This window comes from Diceros bicornis, chromosome 9 (assembly GCF_020826845.1).
Source record: "Diceros bicornis minor isolate mBicDic1 chromosome 9, mDicBic1.mat.cur, whole genome shotgun sequence".
NCBI classification, from domain to species: domain Eukaryota; kingdom Metazoa; phylum Chordata; class Mammalia; order Perissodactyla; family Rhinocerotidae; genus Diceros; species Diceros bicornis.
Window position 1 is genome coordinate 71,142,183 of NC_080748.1, and position 18,443 is coordinate 71,160,625.

General features: G+C 38.7%; 1 protein-coding gene across 4 annotated transcripts in view; it reads left to right on the forward strand.

The window, feature by feature from the left end:
- GPC6 (glypican 6) overlaps window positions 1–18,443 on the forward strand; it is a 1,065,634-nt gene that overhangs the window by 955,927 nt on the left and 91,264 nt on the right. For all 4 annotated transcript variants that reach the window (XM_058548369.1, XM_058548371.1, XM_058548370.1 and 1 more), the window contains one exon: window positions 2,057–2,187. In XM_058548369.1, the coding sequence (XP_058404352.1) occupies window positions 2,057–2,187 (131 nt within the window). The remainder of the gene's footprint in view (window positions 1–2,056; window positions 2,188–18,443) is intronic.

The window sequence follows — 18,443 nt, forward strand, 5'->3', positions numbered from 1 at the left end:
AGGGAGAAAACATCTTTAATATCAAAATATGCATCCTCTGTCCACATTGCCAGATAATTAGGTCATTAAGATATAGAAAAATTGCTACTTTTGTTACAAGATCTTGCTGTGACATACATATATAGGTCTGCATTATCTAAGGAAAAAATCGGAAAGTTTGTTGTTAGAGCTTCTTTGAGAAACCCATTCACACTTGTTTTTCACTCACTTGTGTCCATGATAATAATATGGGACAGAGTACTGGGGCTGGGGCTGGGGTAGAGGGGCCTCCCTGATGCTCTGAGTGGTGTCCTGGCTGCATTTACTCTAGGTCAGGCCACAGAGGGTAGAGCAAGGGCTCACTTCTGGGGTCTGGCCCAGAAAGCCAGTTGAGAGTATAAAAGCTGATGCTGTTCCCAAAGCCCAGTGCTCTTTAAAAATGTGACTCTTTGCTTCCCAGACAGTACTGTATCTTTCTCACAAAAAAATCATCTATCTGTAAAGGTTTCTCATCTGCCTAATTCATAACTACTTATAACCCTGAAAAATTTTTGATATTTGACTTTGGTTGAGCGTGGTTGGGTACGTAATAAAAAGAAAATTTGGTTTCCTTACACTAATACTATAAACCAGCTACTACAAACAGCGTTTTACATTAATAATATATAACATTTAGGAAGCAGATTATATGATATATGTATGGTGGTATATTTCCAGTTGCATGCTTAAAATATTCATGCCCAGCACAGAAGGAAGAAAACATAGGGCATATACCAAACTGTTTGTAGTGTTATTCTAGGAGGCAGGATTATGAGTGTATTTCTCTCCTTCGTTTTTCTGTTCTGTGTTTTGTAAATGTTTGATAATAAACATGTATTATTTTGAAAAAAGGAAAGTGTTTTAAGATTGGCTGCCAAGAGCTTTAACAATTAAAAGACTTGAGATCTATTGAGTCTGTACGTTAAAAGTCTAGGCTGTGCTGTCTAATGTGGTAGCCACTAGCCTCAAGTGGATATTTAGAATCACATTTAAATTAATTTATTAGTAATTTAATTCTTCAGTCACACTAGCTACATTTCGAGTTTCAATAGCCACATTTTCATCATCACAGAAAGTTCTACTTGACAGTCCTGGTGGAGTCAGGTTACCAAACTATGCCCTATCAAAAATGGGCCAGTTTTCAGCGGCATAGGAATGGACATATGCTCCTCACTGTAGGCACGGAGAGACTCTGCATCACCAGGCCCTTTTATACATCTCGCTAGTCTGTGGCCCAATAAGCTCAGAGATTTTTTTCCTGTAGCCATTCAGCTAGTCAGTGACAGAGCAATGACGAGAATCCAGGGCTACTAACTCCTAATTCATAGTCCTTGCCTCCATATCACGCATAGCGTGTTTTCCAGAAAACTAAAGCTTCCCAAGCAATACTTCAGTTCAGTATGATTTCATAGATATTTTTTGAGAGCTTGCAATGTGATATGCACCATAATAAGCCTTGAATATACAAAACCAAGTAAGAGAAGTTTCTCTGTCCCCAGAGGGTGTTTAAGTGCAAAAGCAGAGGGCATGCTAGGCAGAGGGACAGCACAAAGTAGGGACAGATCTGTTCTTCTTGGGAAATCCAGAAATATTTCTCACACGTAGATAAGCTTGAGTCAGGTCTTGACAGTTCTGCATCTGAATTTCCAAATTAACACTTCTTTTCCAATATTCTCAATTTTCCCCACACTCCAGAAGAAAAGAGGTTATAGTCCATTTTTGAAATGCGGTTGATTCCTGACCTAATACTGAGATCATGTGGGATAGTTAGATATGTTCAAGTCTCTTAATTTGAACTAATTTTCTCATCTTTAGGCCTGGTTCTATACATGCAAAATAATTTTAAATCTTCAAATGAAATAAAATAAAATACTGCTTTAAGATTTAGTCATCCATTCCAGTTTGGACTATATAAAAGCAAATCAAAAGTTTGAATGAATAGTTATTTTTCAGCCAGTTGTGTTGGAAATGTTTAAACACAGGTTAAGAACCTGGAGCTCCCAATTCTTAAATAAATCATGCTCCTATATTTTAACAGATGCAATGCTCTTGGTGGCAGAGCGACTGGAAGGACCTTTCAACATTGAGTCAGTCATGGACCCTATAGATGTCAAGATCTCTGAAGCCATTATGAACATGCAAGAAAACAGCATACAGGTGTCTGCAAAGGTATTTGCCTTAGTCATATGTCTACTAATAAGAAAAGTGCAGTAACATAAAAATGAAGTAACTAGATATGTTCGCCGGCATTATAAATTCTAATACATTGTCAGTGAGCTTTTCCTGTCGAGCTACAAATTTGCAGCTTCATTAAAAATGTCTAATAAAATGGCATTGAGAAAGGAAGCAATCTTTTAGTTCGCAACTACTCAATCATGAAGACATTATTGGCTGCTAAAAAGTTTCAGAGAGACCCAAATATACTGACTAATCCCTCACATTTGTGAGCAATTTGGGGGGAATTTTCTTTTTAATGTTCGAAATTTCTGCACACCCTCACCGTGTTCTCTCTCTAGGAACTTCTAATTATATCTTCAGCTTTGCAAACCAGGCAAATGCTCTATATATTCAATTGTAAATAATTAAACATTCCATCTGACTGCCTTTTTAAGACTATGGCGTAACCTTCATTAATGAATCTGCAGGGGAAAATGCTCCTTTGTATGAAGTCAAGCAGACATTAAAAGAAAAAAATAAGTGCATTTTCATAAATCATATGAGACAGAGCTTCTGGGTTTGCAGCTACAGAGCACAAATATCAGGTGCACAATTTTTATTTGTCCCCACCCAGTTGAAGATAAAACAGGACCCGCCTTAAGCAAAATTGAGAAGTTTGCAGTGGGTCCCCAGCCCTTTCTTTCATCACTTCCTTTCACCCACACTGAGGACTGCACAATGCCCTTCTGTTCTTTTGACCAGTCTCCGGTAATGTCATGGTTAATCATGAAACACTAACCAAATCTTTATCAGTCCTTTAAACCTGGTGACTGAGCGATTGCATCTTAATTGCAAGACATTCACACAAAAATATGTCAGGCAAGGAGCTGCGTGTTTAGCTTCCGTCAATTTGTGAAAGAAATTTCAAATATAACCAAGGACAAGGGGATGAGTGGTGGGGAGAAATTGCAAAGCAGAAAGAGATCCGTGGAATCTGACTAGGTCTCCTGGGCAGAGTATGAATCAAAGTAGATTGGGGCTTTTCAGAGTAAACTGGCAGCAAGCAGAGTGAGAAAGAACCTAGCCTGGGTCCCTCTCTCTCCTTAGGAGATAGGTGGGCAGACAGTTTCATAAGGCTACTTCTGGGTCTTAATGAACTTGGGGTAGCCTATGTAAAGGAGGATGCTCCAAATCGCCATCACCTGTTGACGAAATACCATGTTTGGGGGTTCCATGAAAAGCTATTTTCTTTCTTTCCTCTGGAAAAATAGCAATTGTCCATTCCTCTCAAATCTATTGCCTAGAAACCAACTAATGTTGTTTCGAGAGGCCAAATATCCCAGCAGTGCTTGAGTAGCCAGGCGCTAAGTTTGCTGATGTTCAAAATGGCGCTAGAGAATAGAGCATGAAAAACACAAGTGTCTGTAGTTTGAGACCATCACACACTTCTTAGAAGTAGAGGTTTCCATTGGTGTGTGTGCATACATATTCAAGTCAATTTATTCTATTAAAAATTCTCTGAGAGGTCAAATGGACTCTCTTTATTACCAGAATGTGAATGAGACATTTTTTGTGGAACTTGTCCAACTACATTATAATAGTATGGCGGTTAATATGGAATGTACTTTTAATAAGATTTCTACTCAAAATCAAGAGTAGAAATAATATAGGGCATGTGAGAGCACACTCATATGAGGGGATACAGTATGGAGGGTCATGAAAAATAGTAAAAAAAAATGTCGAATGAGCTAGAAACACAAAAAGTGTGTCTGGTGGTTTTGGCATAGAGGAAAGGGGTTGGGGTGAGTTAGGAAGGGAGAGAGGGAGTAGGGCAGCTAGGCTCTGCAGGAAAGAGGGATGGAGGCAAGCTCAGATTTGGAAGAGGGTATTGAGGAAGGATGAAAGTTAGCCTTTAATATAGTGGATAAGTAGAAGGTGTTTGGAATTGGGATAAATTTAGCAGGAAACACCAACAGGATTTGCTGATGGAATGGATATGTTCTGAAAGAGGTTTTATTTCATCAAGGGAATGGAATTTGGAAATATGTAGTTTTATTTTCCATATAAGCCACATCCATGAAATTATGCATGTACTAAAGTCTAAAATCTACATGCTAGCTACGAACTGGAAGGTCGAATTTTTCCTTTGTCAAAGGAACCGTCAGTCACTATTGGTAAATAGTCTCACCAAATTCGAAGTTCTGGATTTCCGGACTCTGCACAACCAGAGACATCATTGACTTCTAATAGGCGAGCTTCAGGTGAAGCCAGAAGCTATTTCCTAATGAGGTGGGGCAGACATCCTGAGAGTTGTAAAGCTTACAAATTAAAATGACTTCTTACTGCAGGATATGATTGGCAAGTTCTTGGAAAATCATTTACCTTATTACAGCAGTTACTGAGGGAAGCCATTCCCAGAGCCTCTTTCAGAACAACAATATTTATAACTGCCAACTCACATTTGTTGAGCGCTCAATGCCAGGGACTGTATGTGCCTTACATAGTTTATGTTATGTAACATTTATAACAATGCTTGTGATAGATCTTGCCCCTTATTTTCGAGATAAGGAAACCGAAGCTTAGAAAAGTTAAGTAACTTACGAAGGCCTCAAGGTGCATGAGGAGTGCACAGAGGAATGTCTGATTCTCCAGTGTTGCTAGTCACTGCATTATAACGCTGGGGGCACCTGCAAAGCCAATCTCACACAGGGGTGGGGTTCAGTAACTGCTAAACAGATCATGTATTAAGAGAAAGTTCAATAGACTTCAGTAAAACCTGCATGAGAATGTAAGGAAACAGAGGTGGCAAAGCCAGGAAGACTCAAGCTGTCTGTCTGTCTGTCTGTTTCCCTTTACAACTATACCCAGTCCTTGCCACCATGAAAATGCTAATGAAATTTTTCGCTTATCTAGCCTCGTAATTTGTTGCTTCCAACCTTTCCCAGAATTTTAAGAGCATAAAATATGTCTACTTTTTTCTCCCTTTTTCTGTCAGAAGGCAAAAGATGAACAAACCACAGTTTCAGATATGAAATTTCCCTCCTCTAATGCAGTAGCTCTCACCATATCTACAGGAGGGAACAGCTAATCTTTTGTACCTAATCATTGAGATCTTGAATTAGTGGGATTTACAGGTAATGAAAAGATCTATATTCACCATGTATGTTCATGCTCCATTCTCATATTAGATCTGTTTTTATAGGTATTGTCAGATCCTTTTTCCTCTCCTATTTAGCCCACAGCTAAGCTGTTGGGGGTACAGCACATTGACATTCCTTTCAAAAACTACATTGGCTATACCAAGTTGTATAATCAAATTATAATATTTTGCTAATAACATTAGGGGCATTTGTTTCCAACTCTTGATTTATATATCCTTTGTAAAATACTATCTAATTATTATATTGTATATATTGTGTGCTGTTTGTTGTTAGTGCCCTGGGGTCGATTCTGACTCCTAGAGACCCTGAGTACAGCAGAGCGGAACCCTGTGAGGTCTTTTTTGTGCCATCCTCTCACCTTCTGGCACTATATCAGACAATGCTCTGCTGCTATTCATAGGGTTTTCATGGCCAATTTTTTCAGAAGAGGGTGGCCACATCCTTCTTCCTACTCTGTCTTAGTCTGGAAGCTCCACTGAAACCTGCCCACCAGGGTGATCCTGCTGGTATTTGAAATACCAGTGGCACAGCTTTTGGCATCATAGCAACATGCAGCTGCCATAGTATGACAACCGACAGACGGGTGGTGGAGTGTATATGTTGTATATACAATACAATATACAATATTATTTATTTATATATGTTTTTTAAGACTGGGAACAATAGCATGTTAAGACTTTTCTTGGTTCCATTTTGGACAAATGATGACTTAGTAACAATGGCGATCATCATGTCTACCATTGAGCACCTACTATATTCATTCAACAAATACCCTATCATGTACCAGGCACGAGGAATACAATGAAGCACAAAAAAGGTTCTCTGCCCTCACATCAGTCTCTTTCTAGCTGCCTTATATATTTATTTCAATCCTCACTGCAATCTTGCAAAGGATACGTTCTCTCATTTATAGGTAGAGAATGTTGAATTTAGAGAGATTTAGTACCTTGTCTGAAGTCACACAACTAACAAGTGGCAGAGCTGGGATTGCAGCCCAGAACTGTCTGATCCAAAGAGAAAGATTTTCCCAGCATGCCACTGTTTCATCAGTATGTATCTTCCCACCAAGACCAGATATAGTGCAGCATGGGAGGAACCAGCCATCTAAAGGAAGACTGTTGCCTGAAACACGCTACTGATGATGAGTGTTTCTCGTCAGTAGGTGTTCCTACTGACGAGAAACACAAGTTGTTAGTTCTTCAAGCCCCAACCAAGCTATTACATTCACCAACTTCACAGTCTTCATCAAAGATCGGAAGCACACTCGCTATTCCACCACTTCTGTTACCCACCCAAATCAGAGTTCAGGGCTTTATAGTCTTGCGGAAATTCCTCAAGGAAATGAAGAAAAAACTGGCTGGATCTCTGCCTGTGAATTTCAGATGTGTAGATAATCTCCTTCCTATCCTATCAGGGAAGATAAAACTGATCTCACTAGATATAATTTAACTATATTGGGAATAATTTCAAACCTAATCCAGGAAAAGATTGGTTTGTCAGATATAATCTAAATTAAGAAGGAAGACATTAAATTTGAATTGAAACCATCCATTCAATTAATACTTTCTACAGGCGAGGGTAGAACCCATTATAGAAGAGCAGGATGGTCTTTAGGTACTTAATATTGTCCAGACAATTCTTTCTGAATCTATAGCTCAGATGAAGGTTTAAAAAAAACCCTAATAGCATGGAAAAGAGAATGAAATAATTTCTGCCTCTAGCTGATGGGTCTTAGTTTCCTCATCTGTAAAGTGAAGGGTTGATCTAAATGTGCCCTTTCCAGCTCTATGAGTTTACAGTTTTACAAACATTATCTCTTTGCTAGTGATTAGGTTTCTTTTTCTAGCATCCAGATAATTTTCTTTACTCTGGATCTTTTTCCTTTCAAAACATTCAGGTATAAATAATACCTTGGGAAGTCACATGGAGATAATATCTTCTTTCAGATATGAGGACATTGTTTAGAATTAATTCAAATATTTATATTTTTATTCCAGTAGTGTTTATCTTTCCTTTCTTTGAGCGCCTGTATTACATGTGCCCTTCTTAAGGCAGTAAAAATATTATTCCTTGTGTTATGGTTACTTATGTACTTAACTTCTCCTTCCTGAGATTATAAATTATTTGAAGATAGGAGCTGCATCTAACTCATTCTTACATTCTACAGAGAGACATCCTAACATGTTGTTTTACACATGAAAGAAACAGTGCATTTTCCTGAGTTGAATTTGGAACATGAAGGTATAATGCCAGAGAGATTTCAACAGTAAGGAGTAGGAAATACCTTAAAATGTACTTGAAGTTTGTCTAGAATTCCTTAGAGTAGCATAAAGGTTACAAGATCAGACTTTGACATCAGACAGACCTGGGATCTGGTTTTTACTAGTTGTGTGACTTGGGGCAAATTATTTACCTATCTAAACTCAACTAACTCACATTAGAAATTAGGATGCTAGTAGTACCTACTCATAGCGTTGATGGAGAGTAAAATGATGTAATCCTCGAAAAATGCTTAGCGTGGAATATGTTAAATCAAAACCACTCATAAAAGTTAAGCGTTTTAATAGTTATTATTGAAAATGTCTATGATGTGTACATTCTAAAGAGCATTGACTCTATGGTTTTGCCCCATCCATGACGTCTGTGAACTTATGTGGTATTAAGGTCAGAAGAGCAGGCTTGATATATACACACCTACATTTAAATCCACTCATGCACAATGTTATTTTCAATGGCAGAGAATCACCTCTAAAAGGACACATATTTCTGCATGACCTATGACATTGCATGGCACTGAATAAATATCTAATGAACAAGATCTTCAGAAGAAAGCAGGCTGGAGGGAAGAGCGAAGGGATGGAGATGATGTCAGCAACCTGACTCTAGTCTGTGCCTGTTGATGCACCGATGCCAGCATAGCAAAGTGTTTTAGAGGAATTTCAGTGGCCTCTGCCTAATATCGCATTATTCTTGCCCTAAGGGAATAGTTGACCTGCTCCATTGACAAGTAGTTCAGTCTCTTCTGCCTGATCTCTGAGAGAAAAGCAAATGGCCATACTATTTATAAAGCTTTAGTTTCTATTTCTATTTCTTTAGTTTTGTTTTTAAAAGGAAAGAGCAAGTTCTCAATGATTTCTAGATTCAGAATATTTTCTCTGCTTATTCAGATTTCAAAGTCCGTATTCAGCCCATCAGCTCTCACTTATAATATTCCACGAAGAAACAGTGACCTTGAAACATCTTTTATTCTTTGATTTCTTCATTGGAATACAGAAAACCAGAATCTGCTCCATGCCTGTTTGTAACATCGCTGGGTAACAGAGTCAGATTGTTCAGATGCTGGATACAGGGGAGAAAAAAAACCATCTTTTTTTATAAAGTGAAATTAACGTTTGAGAAAAATGCTTATGATGCATCTGTAGGAAATGCATCCAAAGCAAACTTTCCCTCCACGTAAAAGGGATAAAAAAAAATTTTTTTTTCTCCTTTTGATGATAAAGGGAAACTCCTGATTGTCTTTAACCTTTGGATATTTATCTTAAGATTTTCTTTCACTTTAACTTCAGGGCAAAAGATGAGAAGATTACATTTAATGAAGTCTACTCAGGAATAGGTGATTGAAACTCAGTTCAGTTAAGACTCAGTGTGTTATTAGAAACAGAGAAAGATACTCTCTTGCTCTTCTGAAAGAAAAACCTTCTTCCAACCTCCTCTGGCCTTAAAGAGGAGAACTGCTTCCTTAGAACTGTGCTTCCCATGGGCAGCGGATTAGTGCATTAGAGGAATTTCTGCGGCCTCTGCCCCATCTCACAAATTCACAATTATCCCAGCTCTTTGCACGTCCCTTCAACTCAGGGATATGAGATCTGGTTTGATTCTGATAGAGTCAGCCAGCCTATATTTAAACATGTGAAGGAGCTACCTCTATGTGTTTATAGCAACTTGTTCTGCCAGAAATGTTTGAATTATATATGGCTTTCTGTAGATCTTTTTCTTCTAACACATTTTGCACCTCTCTTTCATTTCACCTCCTTATCCCAGACTACATCTTAAATATCAGCCAAATAGCTTAGATGCTTGCAAAATGAAAAGCAGTAATTTCTTTATGAATACATGTAACCTGTTAGCCAGACAAAATGGTTTTAAAACATGGTGTGCAAGGAGGTGGGTGACAAAAATAATTCTTGTGTAGGACATTTGGACTGCCTCGGACACAATTTTCTGAGTTTGCTATAGAGACAGTAGGAATTTTCATCCCAATCTCTCCTAGCCCAGATTACTCTCCTGATCACACCTGTTTATCCAACTGTCTGCTGCACACCTCCACCTGCCACCTCAAATACACCTGTCCAAAACCGAGCTCATCATCCTCCCACAAACCCCTCCCTCCCCCAGGTTCTCTATCTCAGAGAACGCCTCCTCTACTGCTCTTTTGTCCTAGCCAGAAACCCAGCTGACTCCTTGACTTTCTCTTCTCCTTTGCCCTCACAGTCAATCCATAATGAAACCTATTAAACAGTCATTCTAAATATCATATGAATTCATCCTCAGTGACTCCCCTAATTCTATATTCTCACACATGGATTATAGCCTCCTAATTAATTCCCTGCCTTTGGTTTTGCCACACACCAATCCATTCTCCACACTGTAGCCAGAGGGATTGCTGAAAATGCACATATGTTCATCTTACTCCCCTGCTTAATTTCTTTCCATGGTTCCCAGTTGCCATTAGAATACAGCCCAGACACGGCCCTGCATGATGTGGTCCTCTGTCTCCAGGCTCAACACTCACCACTCTCCCTGCCTTAAATTATTAAAGCAAATATTTATTCAGCATGGATTATCTGCCGAGCACCATTTTAGATACTGTGGAGGTTAGTATAGTGAATAAGACCAACAGAGCCTGAGTCCTAATAGAAGTTTTAATCTAGGAGGTCAGAGAATCTCACTATGTACCAGACATACAAAATAGGCCTTGGATCTGTTGCTCAGAAGAACCATCCTCTATCATCTCCATGCTTTTGCACACACTGTTACCCTCATCCTGGAACATTCTATCCTCTCTATCCCCCACCCAAAATACACACTATTTGCCAGGCATACTCCAACCATTTCTTCACTTCCGAGGCAAGATTCAGTGGTATACTGAAGATTAAGTGGTAAACATTAAAAAATGTTTGAACAAGCAGCTCTCTGTGCAGAAAGCGTGCTAGTTTGCAGTGTTTGCCAATTTCTATGGTATACATACTCCCACCATGGTGATTTCAAGCCAGCAACATGATGTCACTGAACACAGAGTAGCACATCACAATATATTTCGTATTTCCCCCTTACAAATACGATTGGCGTAAATAACCTCAAGAGCATAGATAATAGTAAAATAATTAGGAAGTGATGAGTTTTGAGTATATGTTACCTTCGTTTTCAATATAATTTATGTTTTTAAGTTCATGCAACTTAACTTTTAAAAATCACTGTGTCTAATGATTGGCTTGCAAAATTCCTGAAAATTTAACAAGTGGTCTCATGAGCCAGTAAGAGCCAGTTCCAGCACACCACTGCTCTTCTAGGAAGCTTTCTCTGACTCTCCAGACTGGTTAGTTGCCCTCGTGGGTGCTCTCATCATACTTATCACATTTTATTGTAATTGCCTGATTTCTTGTCAGAACCCTCATGAGAGCAGGGACACGTCCAGTTGGCATATCCCCAGCACTTATGTCTGGCTGTAGTGACTCAACAAGTATTTGTTGAATAGTGGGTTGAATGAATGATACAGAGCCAGGCTGATGAAATTTACATGCTTATGTAAATTCTGCAAAGTGATCTTAAAGAATTGCTTTAAACCTTATAAACAAAAAGCATATGAAAGAATCATTTAGCCAGGCAGAGAGGGTTAGGGTTTCTTTCTCCACGCTCAAAATATGCTTTGTTCCGTTCCTTGTAACTCCTCCCTATTCATCGTTTGGGAGAAATATCAAGATGTTATGCTGTTCAAGGACAGCAAACCCTTCAAGGAAAAACATCATTTTTTCAAGCAAATGGAAAGCATTTGCTTTTATTGAAGAAACGATTTTAAGAAGTATGCAATACATCTGACAGATATTCTGGAACCAAGCTGCATAAGCATCAGGAGTAAATTTTTAAAACCTTAAAACTGACACGGTAGCTGGCTTTCCAAAATTGAAGCCAATGAAAAGCAGCCAAAACTGAAACTGATGACTTGACTTGATTCAGTATAACCCAGAATCCTCTTCACAGATCCAGGGACTTAGAGTTTGCCAGAGAGCTCGGCCAAGGGACCACTGTAATCAATCTTGAAGGAAAGAAAAGCGTGAATCAGGGAGCAAAGAAAGAGAGGAAAAGACAGAGAGGGAGGGGGAGAGGGAAGGAAGAAGAGGGAAGACGAGAAAAGAGGAGAGATCGTTCTGAGACATAAGGATGAAAATCTGTTTTCTTTAAAAAGCAATCCATAAAGAAAACTGGCAAACTGATAAAAGTAAAACATCTTGATATTTAAAATGTTTGCGTAATGAGTATAATAATTTTATATTTAAAGAAAAAGTCATTACTAAAACATTTTAAGTTTATATTCAGGAAAACACTTCTTAAGATATTAGCAGAATGCTGTTAGGAACCAGAAAAAGAAATGTGTGAAACGAGGTTCTAGGTGCCAGTTTAATCCTGTATCATGCTGGTGGCGTAGCCCTTCTTGCTACTACTTCAGTGAAATACTTTTTTTACTATTGTAACTTATTTACGTCTCTTTACTAATGGTATGTCGACCTCCCCGTGCACACCCATGTCAGTGTTCCCATTTCACTTCCACTTTGAGAAAGGTACCCAGCTCTGTGCTCAAGGCGATTAGGGACAGGGATATGGTCCAGCCACTGCAAATGCAGGCACTGTTGCTTATCGTTTGACAGAGTGGGACTCTCAGGAAGGAAGTCTTCATAAGAAGCCCAAGTGTCTTCCGTTTTGCTACAAGAAAACAGCCATCGCCCGAGATGTGAGCCCAGTTATCTTCAGAACCCAAGGCTCTTAGCTCGCCCACCAACATCAGGGAGCCAAGCCTGACCATTTTATACACAAAGTCCTCTGCTCTCTAATTGGCTCCTCAAGAATAGTGAGTAGCTATTATCAAATGTTCAAGAAACAGGAATTTTTGGTTCTAGTTGTCAGTTTAAACAAAGTTGTCAATCTGGTTTTGCTTTAAGTTGGCGCAGTAAATGGAGTAAGGAAAATATCAAATGATTTTTTTATTCATTGTATTTTCTGAAGCCTAAGGAAGAAGTGTTAAACTTTGATTTCCAAGAGATAATTGATTTTTTGAGATAAAGTATATAAAACATGTAGCACAGTGTCTGGCCCATCACAGATACTCAATAAGTGTTAGTTCTTTTTCCTATCTTTTCTTTCTCATTACAGAACTCTAGAAGGCTAATTGCCTTCAATAAATGTTTCCAAAGGGAAATTATAACTAAAAATTTCACTTGTTCATAATCTTTCATTCTCGATTTTTTTTTAAATACTGTATGCTAGGAATTCTTACAGATTCTGGGATCCAGTGATGAACAAAATCTATAAGATCCTATTCTTCATGGAGCTTAAATTATTATGCATCACTCTGCATAATCTGTAGATTTGATATGTTACTGGTTATTGTGTTATTTAATTACAGATTACTTCAATTAAAATAATAATACATTTTTATTCCTCATTTTTTTCAGTGTCTTTTCTAAGCATCATATCATTTTATCTTCACAAATGAGAATTGGGGAGAATTGAGGAGAACATGTTCCCCAAGGTCACACAAGGGTACGGGGAAAGACGGAAGCTAGTACTCCCAGCTTTCAGACTCTTTTCATGACCTTTCTATTACACACAGCTGTCTCTCGTGAAAACAATGGCTGTACCCAGACAAAATATATGTAGAGCTGGTGCAGATATGATAGCTTGTTTCCTTGGGAACAAACGGAATAAATTTGAGTTCCCCAAGTGGTCATCTAACAAATAGTTCATTCATTAACACTGTAATATAAATTAGAATCTAATAAGTAAATAAAGCGTTACTCTCAAAACATCAAGTCCAATTAAATCTAGGTAGCATTAACTGTCACCTATATTAATGTAAAAGATTAGAGTTCTGTTTGCAAATTTCAAAACAATATGTGGGAATAGCAACATCTTTCCCACCATATTAGGAACCCACTGAGTATAAACTGAGAAGATGGAATTTTTGAAAAAACACAGGAGCTGAGACAGGATTGATTTGCAGTCCTTGCTTCTCAGGTTGCCAGTAATGACTTTTGTGGATGGATAATCAACCTGCAGAAGATAAAGAAGATAACGAGATATAGGTATAAAGCTACAGGTGCCTTTAAGGAAGTGCACACCAGGTTGTTTTCTTTTAAGGGAGATAGGTTAACATGCTGTGATGTTCTTAAAGGAAAAATACTTGTATTTAGAAACCTAAGAAACAGCACTCAAACCTGTTGTCACCACACCTCCCTCTCCCCCTTGCCCCTCTGAAATGATAAAATGTCTCTTCTTTCTGCACTTTCTATCTTTAATGTCAGCTTCTTTAATCTCAGAATGCCAACATACTTTTGAGACATTATTTTAGTAATCCTCTTAAGAGAGAGGATTCATGAGCCAGATATCTTCCTGAAATCCACAGGTTTTGCGAGTCAGCTAGGTGGGAAGGATAATTCCTTTGTATACCCGTAGCATCTGTCTACATTGGGACTTCCATACACTTTTCTGAATTATCTAATTATCCCTTTCAACATTCCTTGGAGAGAGGCAGGCAGGAGGTAATACTGATTCCATTTCTTCAAGGAGTAGAGATAATGATTTGTTCCACAATGAGGTGGATTAGCCTGCAGCTATATCCTCCAGAAACTTCTGTTCTGTTGTAAAGAGAAGACTTTTAGTGTCTGAAAATGGTATTTCTTCTCTCGAATTAAAAGTAGTGAAAGGTGGAATGGCTTGACAAATACCTCTAAGTAAATGCATCTATCAGAATGTGCTACATCTCCTCTTGGCCAGGCAGAGCCGCCTCCACAGTGTATCCCCGGTGTGTGTTCCCTGGATCTCCTATCTTGTGAGAACCTCCTGGGGAACCCGTGACCAAATCATTTAAGAAAATACTACAAATGATCTCTTCCCTTTGGCCGAGTCAGAACACATGTTAGCCTGACGAAGCCTTGCTAAGATTTCTCATTTAACTTGGATGCAGGAAATATATTGATTATGTAACAGCTGGTAACAGCCCTGGAAATAATATTTTGTGGAAAACATTTAAGAAACATCAGCCCAGATGTTTTTTCCCCTCAAATCTTACTCAGAGAACAAAACTTCTAGAAAGAACTCATCATAGAATGACATAATTAGCTAATTATTATCAAGCTCTTACTTTTCCAGACACTAGTTTCTGTTTTTCTGCCTTGTATACTGCATTTTATCATCAGAGTCTATCTGTGTGGTAAATAATATTATTATTCCCATTTGACAGAGGAGGGAACTCAGGCTCAGGGAGGCCCCTCTGAATGTTGGTATGGCACTGGGCTGTCCTCAGCACCATCTGCCATCCAGCTACATACTTGCCCTTGGTAAGTGCGACCACTTTCAGCACTTTACATACCATCTTTAGGCTAATGATCCAAGTCTACATCTCCAGCCCTTCCCACTCCTCAGAGGACAACCTTATCTACTGACGTTCATCTAACCTAAGGCCCTTCCCCACATTATTCCTCATCGGTTTCTTTCCTTATTCAAAATATAAAATATTGGGGTACCCAGACCACCAGGAAAAAGGCTTATTGGTCCTTTACAGTGATGTAGCTCTGGGCCTCGTGAGCCACAGAACTTTGTCTAACTATACTGCTGCTATAGCAAGCTCAGAAAATTGTCTGAGACAGTCCAAGTGTTCTGCACAAGAATTCCTTTTGTCATCCACCCTATGAATCCCATGTTTTAAAAATATTTTGTCTAGCTAACAGACTGCATATATTAAAAATGAAATTATTAATTTTCACTTTGTAAGTCATCTAAGTTATATATGTTGTTTAGGATATGTTCTCTGCATGAGAATTGTACAAGGTCCCCCCCCCCAAAGCCCCAGTAGATAGTCGTATGTCATAGATGCACATCCTTCTAGTTGCTGTACATGGGACGCGACCTCAGCATGGCCGGAGAAGCGGTACGTCTGTGCGCACCCGGCATCCGAACCCGGGCCGCCAGCAGCAGAGCGCGCGCACTTAACCACCAAGCCATGGGGCCAGCCCCGTACAAGGGTTTTTAATCATTCCCAAGCAAAGACAGGGTGAGCTGATATTCTGCTCCCCTTTGCAACTGTTCCCTTTAGGTTTTGTAAAATTCTGAAAAACAGCTCTTGATCCCTAGGCTTGGTGCTTCCACACTAATAGGTCTCTCTTATGACAGTTCCCTTTGTCTAAAGGTATAGTAGAACCTGTGTTGAAAGACCTTCAAGACTCATATCTTGACATATGGTGGCAGATTTTTATGTAGGTCTCCACCTGATTATGGGTTTTGGTGTTGTTTCCATAATAATTAGAAGTCAGTGTTTTCTTCAGTTTGGACCACAGACCCAGCAATTTCTGTACTGAAGCCAGCTTCAAAATCTAAACCTGATATAAATAACAGAAAGTTACTAGGTTATATTAACTTACCTACATTCCGCTATTATAATTAACCCTCTCCAAAAAAAATTTTTTTTTTAATTAAACAAGTGGTAAGGTTTTCTGTTATGATGAAATATCTCCCCTGGGGCACTAGTATTCTTTCAGGGCATTTCTTTTTTTTTTTTTTTAATTATAATTTTTATTTATTTTCCCCCAAAGCCCCAGTAGGTAGTTGTACATCATAGTTGCACATCCTTCTAGTTGCTGTATGTGGGACACGGCCTCAGCATGGCCGGAGAAGCGGTGCGTCAGCGTGCGCCCGGGATCCGAACCAGGGCAGCCAGCAGCGGAGTGCGCGCACTTAATCGCTAAGCCACGGGGCTGGCCCATTTCAGGGCGTTTCTTGTTCCTTTGATTTAACTTAAACCACTGAGCCAGATTTTTCCCAAAGGGTGAATTAAGTAGATCTGTTAACTCTTTTAGGGAACAGCTTCAAGAAATCTCAGCAAGGCCATTAGTATTGTTTTGCCTTAGGCTTTATACTTTATAAAAATCAGCTGTCGTTTTTGAAGCAATCCAAAATACAACACTCAACAGAACCCTGGAGATGTTAATGCCCTCCATCAGCAGTGACCTTCCACTGGGAAGTGATTCAGGCACTAGGGAGAAGAGGGCCCACTATCTTTATCACACTGGTTTACACCATCAACTTCAGAAACTGTGTGAGAGAAAAATAATCGATAGTGTGTTAAGACCAGTCTTGAAGAATGCCAAGACAAAGTGCTTGTGCTCTGCAAAATGTTGAGTTGAAGGAGAACTTTTGAATATAACAAAAGAGAAATTAGCTGTAGTGGTAAAACCAAATGAATTGTGTCTCAAGATGGAATTTTTCATTGGGAATGGCACTCAAGAGCCCTCTGCATACTGCAGTGGAATCCCATAATATGCCTGATGAAAAATGCTTGTTTTAGAGTTAAACAAGACAGAATCAAAAAACAAAACTGGCAGGAATGCATTCTAAACATACACACGCAAGGTAAGAGTCAGCTGACATAAATAGTCTGGAAAAGTTTACTGAAAAAAGTAGCTAGTAGGAGAATCGTCTCATGTGTAGAAATGGAAGAAACATAGAGTTAAACTTCATCAAAACTTCCTGAAAATGTTACTATTTTTCCTGTAATTCTGGCAAGGGGATTATTGCTTGATAATCAGCAGAGAGTAGGAAGCTTCTAAAAACAGCAAAGGAAGTGTCCTCGCACCACCCTGAGTGAAATCACTGTGGAAAAGAGCTGGCAGCTCGGTCCCTAAGATCATTACAATAAAATATTTGATTTCCCAGAGCAACCCTAATTGTGACATGAACAGTTGTCAACAACAAAATTAGAGGAAACTGTCATTATATGGATTTCATCCACATTTGCTTGTCCTATTTCCACACCATGGCTCAAGAGAGTGTTTTCAAAGAATCCTTCCAGTAGAGGTTTTCATTATTCGAAGGGAAGTCACTCAAATTAAATGGCCTCATATGCTATCCATGAAATACATTTGTCACAATAGTAAGAATCCTAAACGGATGTTTATTGAATGCCAAATTCAAGTACATGAAAGTGTCTGAGATACAATTCATTTAATCCTGAAATCATCCTATGAAGTAACTATTACAATTCCTATTTTTAATACAGTCGATTCTCGTTATTTGCAGTAGTTGTGTTCTATAAAGTCACTGCAAACACAGAATTAGCAAATACTGAACCATTGCTCCTATAGAAAATACAGAGTTATGCTCCTGCAAGCTTCTAGTCACATTTTCATCAACCAACCAATACATAACCTTGTTTTATGTGTGTTTCTCCTTAAAGACACCTTATTTATTATATATTGTTGATTCATTAACATTGACCTCATGGCCAAGTGCACTATAACTCATGCCTGAACAAAGTTTATCTAACACACATATTGTCTCCATACGGCACATCGCAGCCTCCTTGTGCTTAGGAACACCAGACAGCACTTCAGCACTAAGCTTGGGGGCTATTTTAAATAGGGAAATTGCCAAGCAAAAGCACAAAAATGTGAAAAATGTGGCACTAAGTAGGCACAAAAAGGACACTTGTTTTCAGCACGAAAGTTGAAACAAGAAGGCAGAGTGTCACCTTGTTGAACTTCAGCTGGAAAAATGCACATAAGGCAACTCAAAATGTTGCCACTCTGCCCATGTCTGCAGAAGTGTGTAAGTATTGATTCTGAGATTACAAATTACTTTTAGCAAGTAGGCAAATTCACAAATACAGAATCCGTGAATAATAAGGATTGACTGTATATGTTGGAAATAAGAGTCAGGGCATATAGTCACTGTCTAGGTAATTCTTTCTGTCATATAAGTGGTTGTATTTGTTTAAATTTAGAGGTTAGACTTTATTAGAGATAAAAGTCCCTTGAAAAAATGTGAAAGACATTGCATTTC